The sequence below is a fragment of the Lactuca serriola genome, chromosome 8 (genome assembly GCF_051521515.1).
Source record: "Lactuca serriola cultivar US96UC23 chromosome 8, Lser_US96UC23_V15, whole genome shotgun sequence".
Classification (NCBI taxonomy): Eukaryota; Viridiplantae; Streptophyta; class Magnoliopsida; order Asterales; family Asteraceae; genus Lactuca; species Lactuca serriola.
The window spans coordinates 45,623,017-45,641,613 of record NC_136415.1 but is presented as its reverse complement, the minus strand read 5'-3'; the positions used below and the strand labels follow the sequence as shown (position 1 = coordinate 45,641,613).

At 35.6% G+C, this 18,597-nt stretch overlaps 1 protein-coding gene across 5 annotated transcripts; it reads right to left on the bottom strand.

The window, feature by feature from the left end:
- Positions 1-914: 914 nt before the first annotated feature.
- LOC145066070 (uncharacterized) lies at positions 915-13,184 on the bottom strand. 5 transcript variants are annotated; one of them, XM_079013239.1, is made up of 17 exons: positions 12,987-13,181; positions 12,746-12,877; positions 11,614-12,132; positions 10,333-11,514; positions 9,905-10,229; positions 9,505-9,760; positions 9,184-9,400; positions 8,720-9,066; positions 8,165-8,620; positions 6,886-8,059; positions 6,437-6,790; positions 6,103-6,340; positions 3,406-5,980; positions 2,649-3,266; positions 1,829-2,506; positions 1,376-1,726; positions 915-1,218 (listed from the first exon to the last, which is right to left on the bottom strand). In XM_079013239.1, exons 2-17 carry the CDS (start codon positions 12,866-12,868, stop codon positions 1,131-1,133), a joined length of 9,501 nt encoding a protein of 3,166 aa, XP_078869365.1. In that variant the 5' UTR covers positions 12,869-12,877; positions 12,987-13,181; the 3' UTR covers positions 915-1,130. The 5 variants fall into 5 exon arrangements, with proteins under 5 accessions (XP_078869365.1, XP_078869366.1, XP_078869364.1 ...); XM_079013240.1 differs by having other exon boundaries at positions 2,649-3,260; positions 12,746-13,182; XM_079013238.1 differs by having other exon boundaries at positions 12,746-13,181.
- Between the last annotated feature and the right edge of the window lie 5,413 nt (positions 13,185-18,597).

Sequence of the window (18,597 nt, the reverse complement as noted above, 5' to 3'; positions counted from 1 at the left end):
CTCCAATTCCATAAGCATTTGCTACGTGTAAATGTTGGACATCAACTGCTATTCAAATTAAATCATGGATTATTGTCAATAAGTGATTTTGACCGACTACATTGTATTGTCCTTAGTACCAAGATGCATATTATCTCAACATGAAGAATGATGTATTTTATCTCAACTGAATTGATTGAAACTCAAAATGCATAGTCATGATTGATTCGATCCATGCCTTATGATTTAAGAACAAGTAGACAAAGAGAAACATAATGGACGAAGGTGATAGTTACTACAAAGATTTTGTTGTGGAATTTCCATAAAGGCCATATTAATTTAACCTAGGTCATGGTGGATTTTTGTTAGAAGTTATTGATTAGTTGTATCTTTTTTATTATATTGGTATGAGTTTCACAAGTGGGAGATTGTTGAAGTATGTGAATACCATAACGGGCTAATGTTATTGCCATTGAACCTATCATGTCACACAATTATGATTGATAGTATACTATCATCAATCCCAAGACCAAAATGGAACCTTATAAGTAGAGATGCACAAACCCAGGATCCGATCCGATCCGGATCCGGTCAAAATCCAATCCGAATCCGGTCAAAATCCAATCCGAATCTGGTTAACAATCCGAATCCGATTTGAAACCGGTTTGATCCGGATTTTTTTAGGTTTTACTAGATTTTTCGACGGTTTAAGAACCGGTTTTTGTAGAATCCGGTTTGCGATCCTGGGGTAAATCCGATTTCGAGTCCGAAAAGTCAAACCTGTTTGAATCCGGTCCGGTTTGGTCAAAACCAGTTTTGACCGAAACCGGTTTTCGGATCGGTTTCATTTCGAGGATCCGGTTTTTGTGTGCACCTCTACTTATAAGTGTCATAAGGAAGCAATGCTCATGAACCTTAAAGCAGTATAACAAATGTGTTCGTATAAAAAGAAACATGGAACGATCTACCACACATGCTCGAGCCCGACCAATTAAACCTTAAAGTTACCAATTCAATGTAAGGAAATCCTCCCTTTAATTCCTAGAGAGGAGAATACCATGATACTAAATGAAATCTCTCTCTCTTTTTTTTTTTACTTATTTACATGAAGTCTTGTGTGAAAGACCTTCAGAAGCACCATGTCCATTTAATCAAGTTTTCCTCCAGCTGCGAATTCCCAAGTATGCCGCCGCCATATCCAAAATGCTAGCAGGTTTCACCTCATCAGATGTTTTTATCCTGCAAACATAGATAACAACAAAGTATATAAAATTTCCATTTTAAACAACAAAAGGTCAACAAAACCAGTAAAAATATAAACCAAAAACACTTTTTAACCCAGCATTTTTCTATGATTATTAGTAAATAACATTGATAAATAATAGTTATCACTAACCCCGTATCAAGAGTATCTGTTGGTGGTTTCAGGTCACTACATGTGCTATTTGATGTTAACGGAGTTGTATCTTCTTCAGCAACGTATTCTTTCCCTTTTCTGTTTTCCTCATCAAGAGTGTTGTCATTGCTGCTTTGTTTTTCTAACAACAATTCCAGAGATGAATGATCACCAATGTTGACTTCATCATGATCAGTATCCTCCACATGATTCTCCTCCTGAAGAGCCTCAGTTATGTTGCTGCTCTCTGAACCCACATAATTAAAGATACCATCTACCATTGGCTTCTCCACAAATGTTTCAACAGTCGTTTCATCACCTTTAGAAACTAAAAGATCCATTTCTGGTCGACTGAAATGTATGTAAATAAATCAGACAAACGTATACAAGGAAACAGATGTTTGAATCCAAAATAATAAACCACTAAAAAATCTACAATGTTGGAAGTCTAACCTTGTATTGGATGCAGAAGAAGACTGGTTCAGGTCATTGCATGCCATGTTTGCTCTCTGTAGGATTGTAGCTTCTCTAACACAGTGTTGTTCATCCACATGAACAGTAGTAAATGTATTTTGACTGTTGCTACCTTTGTTCTTTGGATTCTTATCCTTCCATTTCCGGATTTTTGCATCTGGAGTGTTTTCATTGCTTCTTTGTTTTTCTACCACAATTTTCGCCTGTTGATGATCATCAATGATGTGTGCATCACTAGTAAATGAATTTACACTGTTGATACCTTTGTTCTTTGAATTCTCACCCTTCCATTTCCGGATTTTCACTTCTGGAGTGTTTTCATTGCTGCTTTGTTTTGCTACCACAGTTTTCGCCTGTGGATGATCATCATTGATGTGTGCATCACTAGTAAATGAATTTACACTGTTACTACCTTTGTTTTTTTTACTCCCCTTATCAATGTTCTTTCCCTTCCCTATCTTGATTTTCACATCCTTAGTGTTCTTATTGCTGGTTTGTTTTTCAAGCACCAATTTGACCGGTGACTTTCCTTTATTCTTTCCCTTCCCTTTCTTGATTTCTGCATCCTGTGTGCTCTCATTTCTCCACCTCTCCACAGTTGCTTGGACATTTCTCCTTTTGCCACTACTAGTAACAGGAAGCGCCACTTTGGGTCGACTGAATAAGATAGTCCACAAATCCAGTGTATATAAATGAGTCAAAAGAACACAAAGAAATACTTTTTTTAATATATATTTTAGTCTAGAGTGGTTTAAACAGTAATAGACAACTTAGCATGTTACAATATTGCAAGTCTTACCTCATATTAGATGCGTAAGAAGGCTGCTTCATGTCATCCCATGAGTTGTTTCCTTCTTGTAGAGTTGCAGGATCATCCCATGATTTGCTTGCTTCATGTAGATTTGTAAGGTCATCCCATGAGTTTTTTGCTTCTGGTAGAGTTGTAAGATCATCCCATGAGTTTCTTGCTTCGGGTGGAGTTGTAAGGTCACCCCATGAGTTGTTTCCTTCGTGTAGAGTTGTAAGGTCATCCCATGAGTTTTTTGCTTCATGTAGAGTTCTATCTTCTCTGGCACAAGTTTGTCCATCCAATAGAACATTAGAGAATGTATTTTGAGTGTTGCTACTTCTGTTCTTTGTACTCTTCTTCTTTCCGTTATTTCCCATCCCTATCTTGCTTCCTAAATGCTGAGAGTTATTGTTAATGTTTTGTTTTTCCGCCTCCTGTTCATACAGTGAATGATCACCAATGCTATGTTCATCACAAGTTTCCTCAACATGATTCTCCTCGTGAAGAACCTCACACATGTTGCTGCAATCTACCATTGGTCTGCTACTTTGCAGCCACTCATGGATTTGCACAGTCGCCTTTTCATGACTCTTAGAAACTGAAAGCTCCACTTCACGATGACTGAAACTGATAGCCAGACACCCATATGAATGTATATAAATAAGACAAAAGAATGCAAGAAAACAATATGTTCGATAAAAAATGCAGTTTAGATTGATCTAAACAATAATAAACCACTAAAAATTCGCAATATTGCAAGTCTAACCTCTTATCAGATGGAGAAGAAAGCTGCTTCTGGTCACTGCATGCTTTGTTATTTTTACCCCTCCTCCCCCTTGTTCTTTGTCTCCCTTTATTGATTTCTGCACCCTGCATGTTCTCATTGCTGCTTTGTCTTTCTAGAATTGATTCCACCAGTGAATGATCACCATTGCTATGTTCATCACAGGTTTCCTCAACATGATTCGCCTCAGTTATCACTGTAGCTTTGTCTTTCTGGAAATTAACTGTAAATTCACCTGGGAACAATACACTCATGATCTCTTCTCTAGGTCTCTTAAGGTCCACAAATATTGCACGTGGAGCATGGACTCTTGGAGTTGCATTATCCAAACTCACAATTAGAAGAGGATCCTCAATGCTTGCAAATGCTTCTGCAACCGTATCTGGATTTAAACTCAAGATACAACCGTTTCTTCTCCTTAGAAGATCACCTACAAACTTCTTGGGAAGCAAATAAGCAATGTTGTTCCACCCCAACAGCAAATCAAATACTACTTGGGAACAATCTGATAATTGCAAAGAAATTAAAGCAACTATCATAACCAACTTCAATGCTATCAGTGGATGGTAATAAGAGACAACAATGTTCGATCGTTCAATCCATGATATGGTTTCCTCTTTTTTGTATAGAATATGCTGAACTATTCCAACAAGAAAGTCTGTGATATCCTTCGAAAAGATCTGTTTGGATTCTGAGAAAGCTGTATCTGGAGTACTACACGTTGTGTGAAGATGTGTATACCATTCAACAAAAGAAGATTTTGTTGTGAAAAAGACTCCTGAGGAGAAAGATGCCATGAATAGAAGACGATCCAAGAGATATACAAAACTGTGAGGTGATATGTGGCCAGGAAACATCCAGTAGGCTCTAAAAGTATCTACCATAGCATTATGGAGTGATGGAGCAACATAAACATCATTGAAGCCACCTTCCTGAAATTTCTCAACGAATGACTTCCATAAGGGATTCCATTGAAGGCCCCTCATAATCTTCTCATGAAGTGCAAAAGATTTTCTGGAACTAAGACATATCATCATCACTCTCCCAATTGTCCAATAGGAGAAGTCACTTTCAATGTTGAGGTACTGAAGAATAACTTCCTCTAGCAAGTTGAGCGAAAGATCACTCTCCCTTAAGGCAATCAAGTTCCAAGAGACTGATTTTCGCCAGTCTAATGGAAACACATAGTCAAAATATATCATAGAGCTTCCAAGAAAAACTTGCAAAATCTTCATATCATCAACTGTGAGGTTGAGATACTGACAATCTAAAAGAAACTTGGATACCTCAAAAATGTGAAGAAGAGATGTGCTTTGGTGAAATGAAGAACCCTTTAGAGTCAAATTATAAAGCGATCGAAAAGTTTCAAGCACCTTTACACCCACAGAATGTAATTCTGACTGCCAATATGACCGAATAGCAAGCCCCAACTGCTTGCTATCCAAAGTTAGAATCTTTCCATCCCTATGAAGCCCCTTGTCATCACCAACATTTCTTACCCAATCAAAATCCTTGTTGACTAACAAGTAAACAATGTTTCCTTTTACACATTGTTTCCTCACACCAAAATAATTTAAACAGAAATCAAGATGACCCTCATGCTGATTTGCTTCTGCATTCTCAAGGCCTCCAAGACTCTGGAAGATATCCATGACGTTGTTCTTCCAGAGATTAAAATAAAAAACCAGAGTTCTAACAGAAACTTGATTCTGAGAGATCTTGTCCTCTACATACTTACTAATATCAGAGGGTAACTCATCCTCCCAGTTATACTTTACAATATCCAACTGGAGATGAGCATCCAAAATCTTTCTGATCGATAAGATTTCTCCCCTCAGACTCTTGTGTTGTTGAGAAGCATCTAAATGCTTCTTCAGCTTTGACAAGCTACTCTGTTGAGTAGTGATTACTTTAATTTCACTACAAACAAAATCATACAAATTGTCCGAATCCATTTTTGCAAGTGACTTTGCTTTCTTACAAAGTTCATTCTTCTGAGAAAAATGCTTCAATGGCCAACCTAAGTTTCCATTTCCCCATAATGAGTTAGAGAACACATACCAAAGTATGAGCAATGTTGCTTCCTCAAAATGAGCAGCCTTCTCCAAAAGATCAGCCTCTTTCAAAACATCACCACATGACCCTGCAAGCTCAGCAGCATCAAGGAAATGTCCTGATTCTTCTTCCAACAACATAAGATCATCAAGGCAGCCTAACCACCTTAAGAAAACACGTTTTGATTCCATAGAACGAAAGGCTCTGACAAATTTCATCATTAATTTATGATCTTTGGGCTCGTAGTAATAAAGAGCACAACCCTCCAGAAAATCTTGCTCGTCTTTATCGATTTCTCTACTTTGAACATGAACATGTTCATTCCAATATTCTACATACTTCAAGCTTTTATCAAAAAGTTCCCCTTTTCTGCAAACCGACAAACAGTTAGAAAACTGATGTCCCTTGGCATAAGCTTCAGCTGCATCACTATAACATCCGGCTAGCATGAAACACTCTGCTGCTGCATTAATGTCCCCACACTTATCCAAATAGATTTTTCCTGTACAAAAAATTAGAATTAGATGATAGAAATTTACAAAAACTTCATCTGATCTGAGCAAAATCACAACTGAAGCAGCACAAAAACACAAAAACTTCTTTATGATGGAGAAAAGAAGTTACCAGCTCTTTCATACTCTCCCAAATCACAATAACATTCAGCTGCTAACTCAAGTTTCCTAATAGACTCGAACATTTCTGCAGCTTCTCTAAGATAACATGATGTTTTTTCAGGATTTTTTCCACGAATTTCTTCAGCAGATTTTCTACGACCAAAAGCCTTGGCCATTGTCTCCCACTTCAAGTCTCCAGCTCTTTCGAAGCACATGGTTGCCATATCAAATATGTTCTCATAGAAAAGCTGGAAAACATATAAAGGTCATCAGCACCCTTTAGACAATAAAACAGCAAAACAGAATAAAATAATTTCAATAAGGGATAAACACTAAACATCCACCTTTTTACCACACTCCAGCCATTCCTGAGGGCTGCTTGAACATCCCATTGCTTGTGCTACTGAATCATTCAGCTTCCTCACTTGCACAAGGCCCCTCTTTTTCCAGTAGTCAAACATTGGTTTGGAGAGCTCCTCTTTGTTCTCACATATCCATAATCTTTGTCTTGTCCGAGTTATAGCAACATACAGTTGTTTCAATTCATCACACAACACATTATGTTTCGATTCCTTGAAGCTAGGGAAAGAATGAGGGAGTTTCTCATCAAGCCAATCATGTTCTTTCATGTATCCATATATAACACTCCACTGGTCTTTCAAAGGGGATGATCCAAAAAAGTTGTATAACAAGACATCCTAAAAAATCAAGCCATGTGAGGGTGTGAGACATCAAAAAGCAGAATATACTCAAAATCACAAAAGATATGATTAAGATTTAAGAAGGAATTTACCTGGAACTCAAGACCCTTGCACTCTGCTATAGTGAGAACAAGAGCCTGATTACCAACATCTTTACAAATCTCAATCTTCTCACATTCATTGCGAACCAATATCACCTGTTCAGCACCAAAGCTAACAGTTTTTTCACTTGTTCCTGTGTTGCCAAAGATTGTCACAATCCCATTTGTATCATTGCCAGACTTGAGTAAAACAGGAGCTTGTCCAGAAATAAAACTAGTCTCAGGCTCCAAAATATCAATCGAGTGAGCAAAGTAAGAGTATAGAATGTAAATAACACTCTGAGCTAATTGGAGCACACCAATATGAGTTCTGGAGTTCTCTTTTAGTTGCAAAATCTCCAATACATTAGCTTTCTCTTGTTTTTCGATTGATCTGGTCCTTAAAAACTCTTTATGGAACATAGATTGTATATCTTTAAATCTAAAATCAACCCCCCTTGCAATGTTCAGTGCAGTATTACCAGCAAAATGAAAGCCTTCATCAACATTTTGGCAAATATATTTGAAAAGAGAAATCTGCCTCATACTAAGATCTTGCACTTCATCAATGTATATAAAATCCATTTGGTCGCCTTCATAACCCCTGGTTTTAAGTCGATGATGAAGATCATTTACTAAATCTCCCAAATCGAAATCCCCATGTTCAGCTTTCATCTTTTCATAGGCTTCAAAGAGGGAGCTTATAGTGTCTCTTTTCTGTTTTGTTAAAGTGGATGCACAACCTTCAGACAATAAAGAGTAACCTTCATAGCTCAGTTTGCCATCAAAATTATCTCCTGCTTGCAAGCTTCCTTTTATTTGAGACATTATTTCAGTGAACACTCTAGATGGATCAAGGTTCTTTTTTAAATTCGAATCAAAGTGGGGCCAGTAAAGTGAATAAAATCTGTCAAATGTAACGTTTCTTGATCTTATGAAAGTTTGCAATGCAACAGATCTTGAACTTATATGGTTACCATGAGAGTCTTCTCTTGCTTCATGAAATCTTGTAAAGAATGAATCACCCAATGTTTCATCCAACATCATCAGAAACTTATGAAATGTTATCACAAGAGGATAACTTTTCTCAGGGACATCAATGAATGTGTCTGGCACATCGGATTCTGATGTTATATCCACATCATCAAGATTAATCTCTCTTGATGAATTCCCATCACATGAAACACTGCCATATACATCAATGCTTGAAAGTCAAAAGATGACATAAAAGATTTCTATGTATAAACAATCCAAGACAAGAAATAAGTAAAAGAAACAAGCATTTGCACACCTTTTAAATTGGGAAACATGTTGCTTCACCACATAGCATGATTTTGGGTCAACTGTCACAAAAAGCTGTCGCAAAACAGTCGGTTTCCTTTCTTCATTATCATCATCAACTTCAGCATCTTTAACTCGGCTGCTTTCTGCTTTACAAATAGCACGAAAAGACTGCTCATTTTGTAACAACTTCATTATCAATATAGTGGTTTTGCCTGTTCCTAATTGCCCAATAATACATGAACTTTTGGAATACAAAAATATGTCCATTTGTTCATCAGAGAGATTCACAGGTAGATCAATTTCTCTACCAAAACGCAAATATTCCACCATCCCAGGTGATAAGGAGTAGAACTTCATATGCAACAAGTTTTCACTCACTTCATTGTCATCTTCACATTTTATTACATCCCGAAATTGGATAATTGCTTTTGATGTTGCCCAACTCTTAGGAATTTCCAAGTTCCTGAACAATATAAATCCAAACTGACAATATTACGAGCATGAACTAAGCATGCATTATAATAGCTTTAAGATTCAGTAAACAGAAAATGTATGTACATACCCCTCCAAACATTTTGTTGCACAACGATTCATATAAGCATCAGTGTATGTAGCACACAAGCTTTCAAGTTGTTTTCTCAGTTTTGGAATCTCCTTTATAGGTAATATATCCCAAACCTTCAGAACTTGTATGTACTTCAACTCCTTGATGATATCAATCGTGCAAATAAGGTGGAGCCCTTCAACCTTATATGTTTTCAATACCTTTGATGATGTTTTACAATCTATGTTTCCATCATTGGGCCTCCATCCACCAGAAAGTTTTTGTAGAAAATCTACAACTACATTCTTCATGCAAGAATCTGACAGTTTTCCAAATGACTTTCTGAAATTATCGCTGAAGAGAATCTGATGGCATAAATTGCAAAGAATTAACATGAAGAACAAAAACATGATATTACATAATAACATATTTAAGGAAAAAGTAATCATGGTCTAAATGGAAGTCAAGTTAAGATACAATACCTTCCATTTTACATGTTTAAGAAGTAAGCTATTCCCCTTAACCATATCATTAAGAGGTTCTAGCCCTTTCTTTGCATCTATTATTATCTTCTTCAAGCATTTATCAGCATCAGCATCAAACAAACAACGACGATTCCTTGCATCAAACACTAAATCTTTCCATATCGAGTCACTACGAGCCAGGGTTCTTTCGTTTCCCAATATCCAGAGACAATGCCTAGATAGAAATGGAAGAAAAGACATACAAATTTATTAGATGTAGTTCTAAAAAAGGAAAGCTATCTATAAATATCAGTTGTTATGAAAGTCAAAGAATTTCACCTTGCTCTAGTCAAGGCAACATTAGTCCTTTGAGGACTAGACATGAATCCAACATTCCCATGGCTATTTGATCTTACAGTAGATAAAATTATGATGTCTTCTTCTCCACCTTGAAACCCATCAATTGACTTTACAGTTACTGAAAATCCATCACGTTTCTCATACTTGTAACGAATTTTCTCTTCAATCGATGCAACTTGTGCAGCATAAGGAGATACAACACCAATGCTAACCTTTTTCTTGGACTTGTGCCATGCTACAAACACGGAAGAAGATGTCATGAAAGGATCATTGAAAAGATTATATGAACCAAATTCAACTAACCAACATCAAAAAAGAAAACAGAAAGACAAAAAGACAAAAGGACAGCTGCATGCTGGGGATATAACCAATAGTATACCTTTATAAAGTTTCTGAACTATCTTAACCACAATAGACACCTCAACCATGTTTCTTTTGCTCCCAACATCATCACCTTCTTCTTTTCCACCAACAATATTTATAAATGAATACGAACCAAACATCTTTCCTGAAAGATATTGCTTTCCATGACTTTTACTTGTCACATTTTCTGCATCCAGAATTTTATTTTGATAAAACTTCCTATTTGGGAAGGAACTTATTTTAGGATGCATTCTGTATTGAACATTAAGCAGGTTCTTAGAATGATCCAACAAACTCAATCTTTCAAATAAGCTTCTTCCCAAGCCACATTCACTAGAAACCTGTCCACAAACATTGATTCAATCTAAGTATAACTTAAAAGTATAATTTAGAATAAAATACAAAATTTTGAAAATAGAAATATAGAAATTAAAATAGCCTTACATTGCTTTTAACCGTTGCAGGTAATTGGCACTCATCTCCAATGAGAATAGCATGTTTCATTCCAGGAATTTGAAGGGGAATGATGGCTTCAGACTCTTTCATCTGAGCAGCTTCATCTATAACCAATAACTTCAAAGGCTCCATTTTGACTTTCTGTAACGCGTAGGAGGTAGAAGTTGTGCAGAATAAAAGAGAAGCTCTTTCATAACAAAACCGTATTATTGCATGTCTATTGCCACCTGGCAGCTTGAGTCCTCCTAGAGAGGTCTGCAGCCTTTTTAGAAGAGAAAGAGACATGATTCTGACACAATTGATCGATGACATGTCACCTGACTTAACAAAATCACCTTCCAACGGTTTAGAAACGAAAATTTTCTCAAGTTGTTCAGAAACCAGGCTCTTTTGGGACAACAACGATTCCAAAGAACTTAAATTATCCAAAAGAGAGACCATAGTTTGGAAATTTTCTTGCTTCATGAAACTTCTTGGGATATGAGTACAGAATGTGATAATGCACTTTTTGAGTGGTTGTACAAAAGAACTGAATCGTACTCGCACAAACTCCATGAAGGATTTGATTTTCAAGTTGTTGGTTTTACTTTTGTTTTCATTTGTAACCTGTTTTTCTTTCATCGATTCATTTTCCACAAAAACATGATATTGAGAAACACAATCTTCAAGTAAATCAACCATAGATTTTATGCAATGCTTCCAACCAGTCAGAGATCCAAGGCATTCTGTAAGCTTCTCAACCCGATGATCCAGATAGATTTCTTCAATGTCTTTTCCAACTTTCAACCTCTCCTTGTTGCCAAACAATAGCAAATCTCCAATGGAACAAAAGGAATCACCACTTGCAGTTATAGTTTTAGATGATTCCTTTACCAAGCTTAGAACACGTGAAGCTACTGCTACTATGGCAACATTAGTTGGAGCACATGTAAGTGTCCTACACTTCATTTGCAAGAAGATAGAGAGCATCACACTTACTGTCATTGTCTTCCCTGTTCCAGGTGGGCCCCATATTTGTTCCACAGAGGACTTATGACAGCATTCCATTTTACCAATTGAAGCCATAATAGCCGCTTTCTGGGATTCATTCAGTTTAGAAACAAGACTTTGATCAAATCTCTGGATAGAACTATTGCAACCTAATGAACACATATCACACCTCTCGTTAACCTGTAACAAGACATCCATAATAAACAATGATGTTAAGACTTAAGAAAGGAAGATTTTATCAACTAATTATAACCATAATAACTTCAACCAACTTCTTACCACTGAATCAGGGTAAAGAATCTCTTTGATAATATCAAGATTTGCATGCTTGTGCAATGAATTCCAGATTCTTTTCTGGGTTGTTATATTCATCAAGAAAGCAACAAACATCCCATCATGGAATTCAATCTTTTGTGATGCAGTGACTTTAAACTGTACGGGTGTACCACTATCATCATCCTCTGTGTTATTTACTAATAAAAAAGCCCATGTACTACCCACACTCTGTAAATCAGAAACAGATCCGGGTTCTCCATTTTTTAAAATAAGCAGATCACCAGGTAAAATCTGATAAGGCTCTTTTTGGCGTTCACTGTTTCTCCAAGTGGCAACAGTAACATCATACATCGTTTTCTCTTTTCCTTTGGCCTTCTTAAAAGAAGAAATTTCAGAAAATGGAGCTTTGTACATCATCTTCATACTGGAAGCCAATTCAGTACGTGTTTCCTCAAGCAAAGGATACACAAAAGAACAAAAGTAGTGTTCTTCAGATTGGAAAGTAAGTGGTATTTTCTCCACCTGCAAATGATGCATCAAGTCACAAGAAAGATTCATGTGATGGAGATATGATCTAAAAAGATAAAGCCAAACAGCTTATTTAAGCAAGCTATAGTTATGACTTATGAGGAAATCACAAAAAAGTTTATGTTTTATGTTTTATGTTTCTCAAAAAACAAATAATTAGTTATCTTCTTGCCACTGATCTGGGAACGAAAGAAAAAGAATGATAAATATTCCAGCCCAAAATAAAAAATAAAAAAAAAAAGTTGACTTTGAGGTCAATGGGTTATAATTTTTTCAAGAAGTTTATGTGATCTCTGCAACTTTTGGATGTATATGTGAAATCAAAACCGACTTCATAATTATAACTAAACAGTCCAATGTTTCAGTTCAATTTTGTGATAAGATGCCCGGCCGATTGAAATAATAGACTACTGGTTTCCTAAAGAAAGGGCTAATCTGAAAGAACAACTACAATTTTAAAAATAAGACAGGGGTAAGAAAAGGTGGAATGATCCAAGTTACATGCATTATGTATGATAATCGAGAATGAAACTAAAAAAGAACAAGACAACAAAAGACTTCAAGAACTGCAAAAAGAAAGAAACGATCAACTGTGTAAAGGAAAAACCTGGTGTTCATAAAGGTTGTCATTGAGTATGTCGTCAAGAGACCATGAAAAGATCAACTGTGCAAAGTCGTGATCTTGGCTCTTAGCAGCTTTTTTTTTCTTCCCTGAAGAACCCCCTTCCATCAACACCTTCTGATGATTATAAAAAACCAAAAATGAGAATCCAAACTCGAATATGAAATTGGGTTTTCTTGTTCTTGTTCTTGTCTTGTCGTTTAGAAAATGATGTGTCTTATCTTACTGTCTAAGGAAGTGATCGTAGTAGAGATCCAATAGCAGAGAAAAGATTCGACGATTGCTTTTCTAAAGTTTCTCCGTACATTAAAGGCACAATCAACATTTCTTTTGAACAATAACAGAGGAATCAAGATACACAACAGTTCGGCTTTACCAAAATGAAGTCAAGTTCAAGTCTCCGCTATTTCTCCATTTCTTTATGATTTATCTTTTCCTCGTTTTTCTTTAGCTTTTGTTGTCGTTTCCCACGTATTGGAAGACGAAAAAGCAGCGATGGCCAATGGGGTCTTTTTTATATATAAAATGGTTGTTGGAAATATAAGCTATCTAAATTTAGTTAGGATAGTAGTATAGTACACACGAAGATAATCCAAATTTAATAGGTTTTATACTTTATTTACAAAATTACATAAATAATCCCTATGGTATAACACGCACTTTCAATAAATGTTCAAAAGAAATGAACAAACTCAACCCTTGTGTTTTTTTTTTAATATTGTGTAGAAGGTTTTTTTCACACACTACTTCAAAATACTGATGGTTTTTTAATGTAATAATACAGAAAATACATTATACGCTTAAGGATACATGCAACATAATTTGATCAATGTCATAATTTTATTAAAACAACATATTATTAAACAACAAATCTTCTAAATCCTAATGGAAATCGAAATTCAAGAGGAATAACATACATCTTATTTGTTATTGTAAACAAACTCTTTAGTCCAACTAGATTGATCCAATAGTCTTTTGAAAACTAATTTCAATTATGTACAAACCTCTAATGTAGAGCTGGCAAAAATTGATCCAACCCACCAATCCAACCCGAACCCAGCCCAAAATTAGCAGGTTGGGTTGAGATTTTCAACTCATTTATATAAATGAGTCAACCCGTCTAGTCCATTTAATTAAATAGGTTGGGTTGGGTAAAAACTATCAACCCGTTTTCAACCCATCACCCATTTAACTTTAATTTATATTAAATTTAATAGTTATTACAATATTATCATGTATTAATCTAAGTATTCGTTTATAAATTACAATGTTTGTATTATTATTTATGTTTTAAAAAAAATGTAATCCTAATTTCTACCTTTTTTCTTGGCACCGACAATACTAGTCACTCTAAAAAATCTCTTAGAAATTACATATCTTTAATGTTATTTGAATAATTTTTTTGTATATGTAAATTGTGATTGTGCTTTTGTCATACTTTGAAATTTTATTTAAGTCTATAACTAATTTAAGTGGTGTAATCCTTAGTTAATTTATTTAGTTTTTTTATTTTAAATGGGTCAATCCAAATTTAACCAATTTATTTAATAGGTTGGTTTGAGAATTACATAAACAGGTCAACCCGGTTACAACCCATTTATCTGAAAGGTTAGGTTGGGTTGGGTTGGAAATGTCAACCCATTTAAATAAACAGGTTGGGTTGGGTTGAAATTTCCAACCCAATTAATAAATGGGTTGAACCCGAACCCAACCCAGGTCGACCCATTGTCACCTCTACTCTAATGGTTCACACACACAACACAAGAACCCTATAAGAATTAGGAGAAAGGGGAGAGATGGCAGATTTTTAGATATGTTATGAGGAATAGCATGGCCGAAAATTCGTAAGTACAAGGCCCTGTTTTTTATAGCTGATTAAAAAACACCTAGAAACCTTAATTTGAACATAAATAATATTAGTTCAAATAAGACAATTATCTAGTTCATTGATTATCTACATGAAGGTTTCCAGAAGACTCCAAGAGGAGCCTCTAAACTGTCCAACGGGGGAAGGTTCTGGAACCTGTCATCTGCTTAACTTTTGAACAATTATAGTTATAGTCTTTCATCTTTTAATTAATTCTAATTTTTTTTTTAAACGGCATTTAATTAATTCTAATTAACTCATAATTAATTCTAAATTAATTCTAATTAATTATAACTATTTCTAATTAATATATTAGTCATATAACATATTAATAAAACATTTACCTCTCTCCTATAATCAATCTAAGCAATTTCTTGGTTATGAGGATAACTCAAAAAGGACTTTACTTTTATTCGTTAACATTATACTAATTTAGTTAGGACCTTATACACCTTAATCCAACAGTCTCCCACTTGGATAAGTCGCTAACTATAATTGCCCGTACAACTCTGAATAACCAGTAAAGAATGTTTTCAAAGACACTACTAGACTATGTTGGTCCCAAGATAAGCGATCAACTATTCCTTTGTTCTTCCAGATATTGAATGAACATAAAACATGGATTAGAATCAATCTCTTGTCCAAGATTTTGTTTCCTGATATTCTCATTTTGTGATGACATCATTTGACTAACAATTTAACACATCAATTTAATCATGGTTGGGCACAACACTATAATGTCGACATCAAAACATTGAGGAGCCCAAAGATATCACTTTTCCTATTAAGACAAAAGGAACGAATAAACTTCAACTATATAATTATACATTTTTACTCATTAAGTCATACATAGAAATACCCTTTATAGCACCTAGTTATGAGATGCGTTGGAGTAACCAATGTCCAACCAACTCGTAAATTATGACTTAAATATGTTTGTTTTAAGAATAGAGGATATTATCGTCTTAGAATTACTCATGATTAAATCGATGAAGCAATCTCTAAGCGTGGGTATAACCAAGGCTCAAAATCTCTATTTCTAAGTACTCATGAATTTTGTAGCAATCCCAATGCAATGTCCAGTTCTGTGGACAATCCACAAATAATTTCATGATGGTATTAAATCAATAATTACTCCCAAAGTATGACAAATTGTGGTGCTTCGAATAACTTAATATTCAGGAAGTAAAACATGCAAAGTGAAACATAATAATAAATTAATAAACAAATAGCATCATACACATTGAATATAAAAAAAATCTCCATTTAATTAATCATTATTCAATTACAATTTTATTGCTATAGAGTTTCAAAATAACATCAACACTAACATCTAAAATCTAATATTGTTTCTCAGTACAATGCTCATAGCACGCTCAAAGTGCTTGACCTTACTCAGACCCTTTGTAAGAGGATCAGCAGGATTCTCTTCTGATGATACACGATTCACCACGAGTGCACCCTCTTCGACCTTATGTTTAATGTAGTGATATTTCCTCTCGATGTGCCTAAATCTACCATGATCTTTAGGTTCTTTTGTCAAAGTAACCGCACCCTCGTTGTCGTAGAAAATCTTCATTGGTTCTTGGATTGATGGAACAACTCCAAGATCCCCAATAAAATTCTTTAACCACATAGTGTCACACCCCGAAACCGGCGGCGAAAACGTTCTGAGGTGGAGTGACGTCATGCGTAGTATCACAACAGTTGTATAGTAAGCATAGTAAACACAACCATTACATTATAGTATGAATATTTACATTGTTCCAAAATCTCGGTTTATACATATCAGTATATAACAAAAGTAAAAGACGTGACTCCAAAAATGCTCCGTCTTCTCCAAAAGTTAGCAGAAATACATGTCTATGATTGCCCTAAGAATACAAGCAGTTTTAGAAATATCAGCATAAAGTTGGTGAGTTCATAAGTGGTTGATTCTGGTGAAAGATATGATCCTTTGATTTTATGAAAAGTTGTTTCCCAAGAAAATCTCATATTTTCTTATGAAAGAAGTTGGATTAGTGTCTAAGTCCATAACTATTTTGGTATGTACTTGACCCGATGGTGCATGGTCCTTTTGGGTTGCCTTCACCAAAGCAACTTGATAGGATGAATTATGAAGAGAGAAAGGATTAATTATGATTTGTTAATATATTATGAGAATACTATATTAAAGGAGAAATCATATTGTTTAATTAATATTAGTCAAGAATTAATTGATAATTAATTTTGTGGCTAAAAGAGATTAATTAAACTTAAGGGACTGGAACTGTAATTATAAGATAATTGCATTTGGGCTATGGATCACCTTGGAATAATAGGTTGGACGAATTCTATGGGGAAACCCATTAGAAATCGTCCAAGAGATATTCTAAAAGGGTCCATGGGCTGCTTAGGGCTTAAGCAGTCAAATTAGGGTTTCCTAGTTGAAAACCCTAATAGCCTACATGTATATATAGTACCCTTAAGCCCCAAAAACGTGGCCAAGAGTTCCACTAGGGTTTCTGGACGTTTTGGGCAGCCTCCTCTCTTATCATTCTTCATCCTCTTGCTCTTGGTGTTTGTGAGCCATTAGAGGATTGACACTTGTGACTCTAAGCTTTCTAAAGCCATTACAAAGGAGGATTTGAGATTGTTATTGCTACATAACAATCAAGGTAAGATCTAAAACTCTTTCATATGTTAATATGATTAATTGTATGCTAGATCTAGGGTTTAAAGTCTTGGATGAATTTCATGTACAATAGAGAAACCTAGATCCAAGCATTAAGGTTTGCATGAGCACATAGGATGTTCTTATGGCTTAAACCTATCAGACATGTCCAAGACGACAATGCCACAAGGATGCTTTATCCATACTATTGGAAGAATCCATACACAACACATCATTTCCTAGGTTATCTACAACCATAACAGTTTCATAAATTCCATTACAAGGCATTGCTTCAAAATATAAAACACCATTTAGATAAGCATAAATCGAACCATTCTCATTATTAAACGAATATCTAAATCCTTGTCTAAATAAACCATGAAAAGAAATGATGTTTCTTGCCATTTCTGGCGAGTAACAACAATTATTTAAATCTAAATTCAATCCATTACTAAGCACTAAAGAATACACTCCAATCTTGGTAACAGGCGACGATCTTCTGTTCCCCATGATTAGATTTATTCTTCCAAGCTCCACATCCCTATTTCTTCCTAGTCCCTGCAAATTAGAACAAATGTGGTAACCACACCCTGTATCAAGAACCCAAGAAATAGCATGAGATGAATAATTAGATTTAATTGTGTAAATACCTGTGAAAGATGGCTTGATCTTCCCATCCTTGATGGCTTGCAGATATTCCAGGAAGCTTCTCTTCCAATGCCCTATCTTGTGGCAATGATGACACTCTGCCTCCTTTGGGTTTCGGTTGGGATTAGCAGGATCAACCTTGGTCCCACTAGAAGTGGAACCATCTTGGGACTTTCCCTTGGGTGGTTCTTCGAAAAAGTCTTCCTCTTCTTTCCCCTTCCCTACCCAGTAGCCAAAACAGGAGTAGCGGGTGGATTGGGAGTTGGCGCAACAGACTTGTCCTTGATGTTGCTCTCAGCAATCCTTAGGAGCCCTTGGAGTTTGCTTAGGGTGACCTCTTCCTTTTTCATGTGGTAGGTCATCCTAAATTGGTTGTAGCATGAGGGCAAGGAGTGAAGAACAATGTCGATAGCCAAATCTTCCCCAAAGTTGACATTCAACTTGCGAAGATGATCAACATACCTTTTCATCTTTTGCAAGTGCACGGTTAGAGACTCTCCACTTCCCATTTTAGCAGTGATCATATTCGTTATGATCTCATAGCGCTCTTGCCTCGCGCTTTGGTGGTATCTCTCCATCAAGTCTAGATGCATCTCATAAGGATACATGTCCTCATAGGACTTTTGGAATTCGGAGTTCATTGTGGCTATCATGATGCAATGGACTTTC

What these genes read in the sequence shown, in the direction of transcription:
- LOC145066070 (XM_079013238.1), bottom strand. Translation starts at nt 12,868, where the DNA reads ATGGAAGGGGGTTCTTCAGGGAAGAAAAAAAAAGCTGCTAAGAGCCAA. An exon ending in GCAACAAAATGTTTGGAGGG is followed by an intron (nt 8,621 to 8,719) that starts GTATGTACATAC and finishes TATATTGTTCAG; the next exon opens with GAACTTGGAAATTCCTAAGA. An exon ending in TCTTACGCATCTAATATGAG is followed by an intron (nt 2,507 to 2,648) that starts GTAAGACTTGCA and finishes TATCTTATTCAG; the next exon opens with TCGACCCAAAGTGGCGCTTC.